Below are 11235 nucleotides of genomic sequence, written 5' to 3'. Positions count from 1 at the left end.
GTCTGCCTCCAGACGTGGAGAGAGCTGTGGGACCTGAAAGAGGTGTTCTGCTTCCATTTCTTTGGGTGATTTGAAGGGTTTTTTAAATTTGTGTTGGTGTGTTGCTACTAAGAGCACCATGGTGCCATGGTCTAGCCTTGGGCACTGTGGTAAAGGGTTGGACTTGATGATCTGTGAGGTCTCTTCCAACCTTGGTGATACTGTGATACTGTGATACTGTAAGAGTCAAGCTTGGGTTTTGTGGACATCCATGGAGAATAAAACTTGCAGCCTGGATGATTGTCACCTTAGCAGCAGCAATGTACTCAAACTAAGATTGCACAAATTTATATCCCTCGTGGCTATTGCAATTTCAAGTTTCAGTCCTCCATTGTATTTTGATCTTTCCCATAGATGTCAGAAGTTCTGGCATTTTTTTCTGTCCTGAATTTTATGTAATCAAGTAAGATTCAAATTTTCCATCAATCTGGCTAACATTAACTTCAGGTGGTATACAAAGTCAGTCAAAACCTCTGAGAGCTTTTCTGTTGACTGTAATGGGCTTTGGATCAAGACTCTTAACAGCAATCATTTGTTTGAATCTATTCTAGTTTAATGAGTGATTAGCACATGTTTTTCCCACTCTTTACCTAACAGTTGATAAACCAAAATCCATGAGGAGCTGTGTACTAAATAATGGTATGATTTTATAACCCTCAAATTGCTTTGGAAAATAGATTTATAAATCATGCACATAAAAGTAAGGGATATTGACAAATTCTCTGCTATAAAAGCAGAAGCTTGCTGTGCTTTATGTGAGTCTCTCAACAATAAAGTGTTACCTACCATGGGACACTGGGAAAAACTATCAGATCTTTATAGATCTTGGTGTCTTGGGTGCCTCTCCGTTCAGTTCTATTTTATTTGAGGTAATTTACATGTCTTTGGTACTCAGTCTCAAATTCCTTCATCTTCTAAAATGAGATTCTTGTTTAAACAGTGTTTGAACAGCTCTTCATGAAGGGAGTTGTGCAAAGCAAAAAGCCCTCAATTTTCCAATTACCTGTTGTTATTGTTCAAGTCACTTTACAATCCAAGCAGCATTTCTAACACTGAAAGATACCAGCCATCAGGATTTGTTCTACTCGACCTTTTGTGATATTTAGGCATCTGTCTTTCCAGCTCAAGTAATCAAAATGATAATTAAACCTACATCTTTGTGAATGTCAAAACTGTCATCTGCATTCAGAATGTTACAGGTCTCCAAGAAATTATGATCAAGTGAAATTTAGCATCTGTGAGGTCATAGAGAAATTGTTCCAGCACTGGCTTCACCAAAAACTGCCTTGTCAAAGCAAATGAAGTACGTGGAAGTATGCTGGATTAACTGCCCATACAGGATACCTAGCGTCATTACAAACCAAGCATATTTTGCAGATGTAACTGTTGAAAGTGTTTTAAGTAATGCTCTAGCAGTACTAGCAGGCTATGAGTATCCTTTTGACTTTTTCTCTACTAGTACCTTGCACTATGTGCAGTTGCATATTCGTTTCTTACATGGATTAATTACTTTCCTACTCAAAAGCGTATTGTGTTTTTAGTGAAAGCAATAAAAAACCTCAATGTTTCACATCAAATAACAAAAAACAAAGTGGCAATTTTAAAATGAGTTAGTTACAGTAGCTTCCAGCTTAGAATAAGGCAAAGTCAGGAGTTCAAAGGTCATGAGGAACCATGACCTATTTGTTCCTATTCATACATGAAGCCAGGTCAGAGTTTTCCAAACCCAATCAGCAGTCAGACATTACTTCTCAACAGTCAAGTTGTAAGTGCACATTTGGCTCTGACTGATACAGCAGTGGAGGCAAGTTCTTACTTGTGTTGATCATGGTAAGGGATCACTAGCATCGAGAGATGTCTTCTGCTATCTGCCACTGAAGCAGTTTTGTCCAATCCACTATAAATCCAGGCATGCATGGAAACGATTTCTATTTCTCTGGAAATGTTTGTCTCGTGATCATCCTGCTGCATGCAATCTTCCAAGTGTGCTCCTGCTGCAGAGCACTGTGCAGCAGCAGTGCTGCACACACAGTTCCCCCTGTCATTACACACTAACTTCTCCAGAGACTTCTTTTTTGCAGCTAGTCAAAGAATCAAAACGAAAAATGCTGGCCTGGAACTCCAGGTGTGGGCTCTACATAGCTCTTGGCATGATAATACTTCCATTAGCTACAAATACAGTTTACAATGACTAAGGGACTAGCTGAGTGCCTCAGGTAGCTGCAATGTGAGATGGAATGCAGCCTGTGCATCCTTTGCAGAGGCAGAGGAATTAGACAGTTCTGAATGGCAAAGCAATATGTCCAGCGTCCAACTGTCTAGAGCCATGACAGGAAACACAGAGCTTAGGGAGAATCCATAGCTTGAAGACAGTCACATATATCAGCTTGGCACCCAAAGCTATTTCATGACAGGAGGCTCCCCTCCATCTAAGATGCAGTTAGATGTAGTGCAGTTGTCATTTCTTAACATCAGAGGTAGTTGCCTAGGGTGCTTGCCCAAAGGGTGCTCTGGGTCATGACTCAGGAGTATTCTCAGCTGAGCTGGGAGTTTTCAAAACACTTCAGCTGCTCAACCAAGAAGACCTTTGAAAGAAAAAGGAGCACAAGTGCCTGACTCCAACCTAGCTCTTGGGTTGCTTGCATTGGGAAATGTACTAAGTGCTCCTTGTACCTTTCCCATCAAATATCCCCAGGAGAAAAAAGATGGGCAGACCTCATTGCTAGTAATTTTAAATACTTTTGCATCTACCTACCTCACTGATATTCTGGGCTGCAGACTCTTAAGAGTAGCCCTAGGCAGGAAGAATTTTGTATCAAATTACTTCTGTCCCTGTGGATTAAATGTATAACCTGAAACAAAATTTGAGCCTGGGTGTACAGAGAGAGGTTCTTAATTGCCTGACAGCCTGCAAATTCCCCTTTTCCTAGTAATTTTCAAAGGATGGGGAAATGGGGTCTCTAGTGGCAGCGCTGGCATTCAAGACAGAGGAAATGTGAAGCAGCAGTTATTTGTTAGACTAATAGAGTGTCTGATCTCTGAGACACTTTTTAACAAGGAGAATATCTAATAGCACAGCTGAGCAAATCATCACTTGGCAGTACATATCTGCAGGCTTGAGCTCTCAGTAACCTGCAGATGAGTAGCAAACCTAGTGCAGGGGTAATGCAAACCTTGCCCTGTGATACGGATGAAGGATGGAAGAAACGCCGTGGGCAGTACTGCTGAATGGACTTAAAGGATTTAGAAAACTCACCCATGCTCTGTTGCAGACTGCCAAGTATATACATATAAAAAGCATCAGCACCTGGAGACAAGTGTGATAACTCTTGAAGGCTAGAGCATAAACTGCAATACATTTAAATACAATATTAGAACAAATAAGCTAAAGATTACTGTGATATATCATAGCTCCGAGTACACAAGCTGTGTGCTGCTGTGCCTCCTGTCAGCTAGGATAATAGCTACTTTATCTCCAGGTTTTTGCAGCAGGAGCAATAACATCTGAAAGAAGCCAACTGCTGGTGGTAAAATGAGGGATAATTCAGAGTTTAGCCTAAGGCTCCCTCTGGAGTCAAAAGAGAGAGACTGGTGCCTTCAAAGAGGGATTTGGAGTAGGGAACTAAGCAGTTTTAGGGACCTCTGTCTAGGGAAAACCTAGGGAAGTGTTCTCCCTGCACCTTGCTGGAGGTACACCACTGCAGGGGCAAGTATGGGCTGAGCAGCCACTCTGGGTTTTCCCTCGTTTACAGGAAAGAACAAAATCTGCCAATCTCAACTAGGGTGCAGTGCTGGGGCAAAGGCATTACCACACTGCACAATGCAAAGATAAGGGACACTGTCCAAACAAATATTGTGCTTGCTTAAGCACTACCTAAGTTCAGTTAATTAGGTATCAGTTTAAACTATGGCTGATTTTAGGGGAAATAGTTATTGCTTTGTTCTATTCCATATCACATCCACATGTCTTTCTTGTTCAATTATACAAGTGATGCTACATGTTGAGTAACTGCCAAAGGGTTTGATTTTCCGAAGGTGTGCATTCAAGACCGCAAGTCAGGCCCTTGTGTGTGGTTAAGAACCACATAAATTAAATACTCAAAGCCTTAAATAATTTTAGAAAAGCTCAGAGCCTGTATTTGACAGAGTTCAAAGGTACTCAGGAGAGATTCTCCCTACATTAAAAAAAGTTTCAGAGAAGCCTTGGAATTCGTACTGCTTTTTGTCTAGTTTTCAGTTGTCTACTGTACTTCTATTAATAGGTAGAGCTGGCTTTTGTGATAGTAGTGACTGCACATCTATGGAAACAGTCTTGATACTAACCAGACAATATTTTGCAGAAGGCAGAAAGAGCCAATCATTTATAACGGGACTCAAACTCCTTTAATATAATGAGTAGTGCTTAAGCAGTTATTTGATATTGTTTATCTGTAGATCAACTATAAAGTACACAAAGAAACACATCTCTTACCAGGTGATTCCAACCTCTACCATTCTGTTTCCAATCAGCAAACTAAGCTTGGCACATCATTAGTGTTTTCTACTCTACAGTATGTTGCTGTACTGGAATAAACAGATAAGACTGAGCTGAAACATGCTCAAAGCAGAGGAAGCCTTGCTGCTGACTTCAAAGGCCCTGCAATCATATCTACAGCGCTGAATATTTTATCTACTTCTAAAGTTGTGACATGTATCATTAGCTTCTATGAGATTTAAGCAACTGTGTGACAGCTTGTTCCAATGCAAAGCATGGAAATTAGATTTAGGGACGGTTTGGTCTCCAAATCTTCAGAGTATTTTTGTTTGTTTGTTTGTTTGTTTTAGGGGAAGGGGCTGGTAAATTAATGTCAAGGTGGCTTCAAAAACCCCTCCTGGAGTGTGGCTGTACCCTAGCTCCTCTAAAATCACTTATGAACAGGATTAGCATTCCTGATACAATTAGCACAGCTGGAGAATTTTTCATTTGGTTGGTTTGGGGTTTGTTTTGGTTGGGTTGTGGATTGGTTTGAAACATTTGACTTAATCAGACGAATAAACAGGATTCCACTGTGTTGTTTTGATGTCAAAAGCTCTTTTGCCTCCTGGGCAGGTAGAGCTTTCATACAAACTTCCTGCTCTTAACAGACAGCGTCTTGGCTTGAAAAGAGGTGGGTTTGCCATTAAGAATCTTCCTAAATCAGTGGATGTAGTTTTCCCCTCTTCCTTAATCTGCTATAGAAAACAGTAGGAAAGGTGCTATGTTTAATGCTTAAGAATCCCTTTTGCTGCTTGTGTGTTGATAAGAAAATGCTTTCATGTTCATTTTGTTTGTGTAAAACTAACCATTACATGATATTTAACACGTGATTAAACATTAGAATTTAGTCAAACATACAACAGTCATACTCCATCTCAAGGGGAAAAAAAACCCAAGCAATTAATCTTTAAACCTTTTTAATAAATGAATATTCATTCATCAGTATTTTCATAAAGCATTTCTTTGTCATTCCATTTTGTGGTTTCTTTTTGGTTTTTTGTTTGTTTGTTTGTTTTTTCACTGCTGAATACCAAAAAAACATAGATGTGCCTTCAGCAAAAAAGACTGGGTTTTAGTTTATCTTTACAATGGGATGAAATCAACCTAGAGTTAAACCACCATAATATTTCTACTGTTTATTGACCCTTTGGGCTATAACACAAAATAGTTCCAGGTTTTGGGTTTTTTTGAATAGCTTTTACAAACAAATGATGTGTAAATGTTATTTATAGCTGTGCTGAGTTAGAAAGGAGTTAATTAGCTATTAATTACATTACTCTGGTGTAATTTGGTTTAAATTACTATTTTTAGACTTAAAGCCATCTATGGTTTAAAATACTGCAGCTATCTTACAAGGACGGGAGCCAGAAAATGGGAAGTCAAGGCAAACACTGTTCTTAACACATAAGGTTGTGTCTGTGTCTGTGTGTAGGACATGGTGCTGGGACCAGAAGAAGGGAATTGGCAAAGAAAGGCACAAAAAAAAAAGCGTGTTGAAGATGAAGTGTTAACCTTAAGTGAGATTTTCCTGGATTTTTTTTCAAGTTAAATCAAGACAGATGTGGATCTGTTCAAGGCTCAAGCTGCTTGTGCCCCACGGTGGTCAAGTAGATCAATGAACATGAAATCTTGCAAAAAAAGCTGAAACCTGCAACTGCCCCCTTTTTGCCATGACAGGCAAAGTGGGGAGTGTGGGTGCATGCAAGTCACTGCAGTAGCACACTGCCCCCAAGTTATGTGTTGGATGAGAAAGAGTCCTCAGAGACTGAATTCTCTTTCCTGTGCAGGGTTGGGAAAATACATTGCCTTTTTGCTCTGGCCAGACAACAATTCTCCATTTCCTTCACGACCTTGACTGAAGCCACTGGAGAATTGATTTCAGTGGGATCCAGAGTACACATTTCTATCACAACTGAAACATCTTTTCCTATGGAAGACCTCTGCCTAATCACGTGATTTCTAGGAGCTGAGGTTTAAAGAATAGAAAGAACTGGGATTAAATCATGAGGTTGGGACCACTCCTTTCTTGGATCCCATTTGTCAGGTCTGAAAGTCTTGCTGAAAGATCATTTCATCAGGGTAATTTTTCTATAGCAAAGTCTACCATTTCAAAGTTTTATTAAAATCACTTTTAAAAAACCCAACAGCTATATTTTGCTACTAGGATAAGAACCTGGGGGAGGTGCTTTTCAACAGTCCTACCAAACATGTACTTTGGGAAGGTGTTAATTGTTCAGTTACTTTGATTATAATGATGACAATCTGCTCTGTAATCCCTTCACAGTTTGAAGAGATATTAGAAAGCTCATTGTATATTGTGGTCTACCAATAGGAGCTAACACTGAGGAGCTTTTAGAAACCAAATTTTTCCATTCCAGCCATATAGGTTCTTCTGAGGCTCTCCATACTGTACAGCCGTCTGCAGATAGAGTGCTTAAGAACTGCAGTTAAAGCCATTTTGCACCACTGCCAAGGATGCAGCAGGACTGCAGTGCTGATCCCGTCGGAGCTGCTGTGAATGCCAGGGATCGCATTGCAGGTTTGCTGCAAGGCAACTTTGTGCAGCCCATTCATGTTCAAGGAGCAGATCCCATAATGGGATTGTAATGCAGACTTTGTAACGCCAGTTGATTTATGCTGAGTTTCAGATGAGAGCAAAGTTTAACATTTCAGCTGCAAATAGTCAGGAGTGGGAACGGTAACAGGCTGCACACAGCAGCAACACAAGTATCATTGCTCTAATCACACATCAATCAAGCACTAGTGACTGCATGGGTCATTACAGAGCCAAGGCAACCTTTTCAGTGTCCTCCCTTTTTGCTGTTTTTGGTGGATGCATGACCACACTTTTTTATCCCATAGATGTTTCTAACTAGCATCCAAAGTTCTCTATCTGCCAGAAATTCCCATTGATGCCCAGAGAAATTCTACATGCAGAGAACTGGCAGGGCTAAGCCTGATTTCTCTTTTTTTTGTTTTGTTTAAAGATCTATTTATGCTACTGTATTTGTTGTTATTTGAGAATGTACATGATAGAAACACTGGTTACAAAAAATATATCCTTTTTTCTTTAGAAAGGTTTAGTTTCAATAAATAACAAGTTTACAGATCTGAAATTGGCATACCTTGATGACTGCAACCCACTAGACTGAAAAAATGTTGGAATCAGGGTGAAGGAATGAATTGGGATGAAACCCAAAGTGGTCAAATTTGCATGAAGGATATGTCAGAACACAGCTAACGCTGAAAGAAAGCATACTGATTGCTATCTCTTGTGATCTGTAACAGCATCACACTACCTTGGTAAGTGTACAGGTATATAATTTTAGTATACAAATAAAATATGAAAATGCTCCATTTTACTGAATCAAAGTATCAGAAGTAATCTACTTGCTCAGTTCTAGAGATTAAAATGTTGTAACATCACAGAAACAAAAATATGACATAGCATGCGGTCACAACAGCAAGCAGAGGGAAGAAAATATTGAGAAAATATACTTATATGCATATTATGCAAATATATTTTACATTAACATACAATGTTATAAGAATGTTAAATAATGTGGATGAATGTTTAAAAAAGGCTACAGCTAGGTGGTTTCATGTTGAAATAGCAAATAACCTGAGACATCTTCTATGCTTTCACTGGAATAACAATCTTTAAATCTACAGCAGATGTAGAACACATTGACAGTAGTTGAATTCTCAGCTAAATTATACTAAAAATGTGCTGTTCTCTTTCAAAATGACATGGCAGCTGGAACCAGTCCAAGGGAAGGAAAATGTGCTGTACATTTACAGTACTTACAAAAGATTCATTTCACTGTTGATGGACACTTAAAACGCTTGTTTGAAATATTATGAACATGTATATGTCTCCGAAGACCTAAAGCAACACTCTCATGATCGGCTTGCTTACTGCAGAAGAGAAAGCAAGAGATTAAAAAACATGCCCATTCAGGGCTGAGGGGAAAAAAAAATGAATGATAACATATAGAAACCCAAGAAATTTTAGCAAATAAAAAATAAACTGGGCTTGATGAAATCATAGTTGATGGATCAACAATATAAACAACTTAAACTTACCAGTGTAACTCTACCGCTTTATGACTAGGGTGTATGGCAGCATCGACAAACAATGCTACTAAATACTGACTTTATACATGGTTACAGCTGTTTGAAAATGTCTATGACAACCAAGGTTTTGTAGTGATAATACACAACACTTTCTCAAGGCTTGTTGCTTTGATGACACCTTGCCTTTTGACTTAAAAAGTTCCTCTGCAGTGCATTCTATGTTGATGTGTCCATAACCTCAGAACAAATGTGTACATGTGTGTGTGCATACATATGCTTTTGCTTTGCGGTATGTGCTTTTAAGTACACACAGTTCTTTGCTACATGTATTCACACATACATGGGTACAGTCTACATGGTAAAAGTTCATATATATATATATTTTTAGATATAAATATATATATAAACTCTGCAGGCAAGTAGTACATCGCTTGTTGTAATTGAAGTCCTTTAAAAAAGTTCAGTCACTCAGTTAACATAGTACAGCCAGTAAATTAGGTTGAAAAGAGAAAACGTGAATGGAAACACCATTCTTGACCATCTGTCGATAGCATTCACATCTGTTAGGTCGGGGATTTTTATTTTCAGCTGTGAAGACCTTCTTCGTAAATGGCCTCTCTTGCTGTGGGAGCCTGTTCTGTCTGACGAACGCCTTCCAAGGCTTTCTCGATGTGAGCTTTGTTTTCTGTACTGGATTCCTGAGTTGTCAAAGGATATTGTTGAATTTCGGGCATCCGTAATGCTGGTGGTGATCTCGTTGCCTGCCACCTCATTGTGAATTTCAAGCGATGTCAGCAGAATGTTTCCATGGGTGTCCACCTAGGGGGCAAAACCAGAAATATATAATGTTATATATATATATTGTTTCCAAAGACCTTTCAGCGAGACGTGGGTGTATTTAGATCTCTAAATCCACACATATTTTAAGACAGCCTGTATTCATTTTAAGCATGTGGTAATCTTAAGGGGGAAGAAAAATGGCAGCACTCATCTGCTTAAAATTAGGCAAGTATTTAAATACTTATGCAAAGAGGGTTATCATCACAGTGCCAGCATCCAGTACAAACCTATATTGGCAAAATCAACCCTTTTCCTCTCCCTCTAAACTGGTTCTGTTTTAAAAGATGGTGCAGTTCAGTGAAACCTCTACGGCACTGGTGATGGTAAGAGATGGATTCTCTCTTTGCTGCAGTAGAAACTAAGTTAAACTGGACTAGCTTTTTTCTACCTGGGATTTAAAACCAGAAGTCTGCTAAAATCACATGAGTAAATAGTTCTGACCTGTTAAATTCTTTGCATCTTGCAATCACAGAGCTTATTTATAACTTTTCTCTTAGACTTTTCTTCTCATGTGATTTGCAGTTTTCCAGTCATGGAAATGTTTAACTGCAGAGCTTTTCCATCTTGGTAAATGATCCTAAAGAGCAACAAACTTGGATATGTATGAAAGCTGCTGAATTGAGGGAATAGGTGGCATTCTTCCCTTCAACCTCCGTATCAGAGAGACAGTGAGCACAGTGTTGAGCACGGGTGAGCAATGCAATGCCATTTTCAGTAATGAGGAGGAAGGTTCTGATCACTTCTTTAATAAAGTCTGGGCCAGACTGTCCAGTCCCTGTGAGCAGTGATACCCCAAAGAAGCACAGAGTTGCGTACAGCTCTTTCAATCCAAAAAAAAAAGTCCATTTCCTGTGAGTGGCACTGATGAGGAGCCCCAAATGATGCTGTCTCAGCATTTTGTCATTTTAGTGCCTCATGCCCTGCATACTGGAGGACAAGCAGAGAACACAACTGTTACAAGGATCAGCTTCAAGGAAAGTGACACCTGAAGGAGAAATAAATACCCTATGCTGGGTATTTTCACTCAGCTAACAAGTGTGACTGTTCAAGTGAACTCAGTTTCCTATGTCAGAAATAGATGGTGAATCACTACAGTGAAGCATACAGGATAATTTCCCATCCTGCAATTAATACCTTCTTCAAACCTGCCACCTGATCTAGCTGTCTTAACTTTGCAGCAGTTGAACAACTCATCCTAGAAGCATCTGTTTAAAAGCCCTCAAGCACACATTATTGCCATGGCTTTTTGAAGTTGTATGGTCACGACACCGTACCCTGTTCAACCCTGTGCAAACTTTGTGTGATGCATTAAAAGTATACATAGCTATGTGTCTGTCCATATGTATTCACCCTTTTCCCAGTCCTGTTTAAATTCTGTGAAATAGCTGCTTCCTTCATTAATAATTGATGCTACAGCTTAACTGTCCTCAGTGAAAACAATTAGGATAGCACATCAGTAATGCTTTGCCAAGCTTCTTGTAAATGAAAAAGAATGTAAAATGCTATGAATGACATACAGGCAGGAAGGAAAAAAATTCCTAAGGTATTTAACAAATCTTGCTGTTGTAGGCAACAGTGCATTATACTGATGAGTGCTTATAAATAAAAACAAACAACATGAGCCAAAATGATGGTGTGGAGAAGCCTCGGTAGTGATTAAGTAGAATTTATTTTCCCTGTGGCAGAAACCCACTGGGTACAAAAGTACAAGCTTGAAGTTTGTAGGAACAAGTTCATGCTGTTGGCATCTGTAAACAGGGAAT

General features: G+C 39.2%; 1 protein-coding gene across 1 annotated transcript in view; it reads right to left on the bottom strand.

Moving 5' to 3' along the window:
- Nucleotides 1-5455: 5455 nt before the first annotated feature.
- GABRB3 (gamma-aminobutyric acid type A receptor subunit beta3) overlaps nt 5456-11235 on the bottom strand; it is a 130801-nt gene continuing 125021 nt past the window's right edge. Inside the window, exon 9 of the mRNA XM_064143516.1 lies at nt 5456-9451. Within this exon, the coding sequence (XP_063999586.1) occupies nt 9101-9451 (351 nt within the window). The 3' untranslated portion in view covers nt 5456-9100. The remainder of the gene's footprint in view (nt 9452-11235) is intronic.

Source organism: Pogoniulus pusillus, chromosome 5 (assembly GCF_015220805.1).
Source record: "Pogoniulus pusillus isolate bPogPus1 chromosome 5, bPogPus1.pri, whole genome shotgun sequence".
Classification (NCBI taxonomy): domain Eukaryota; kingdom Metazoa; phylum Chordata; class Aves; order Piciformes; family Lybiidae; genus Pogoniulus; species Pogoniulus pusillus.
The sequence above is the reverse complement of the archived record's forward strand: the minus strand, read 5'-3'. Positions and strand labels throughout refer to the sequence as shown.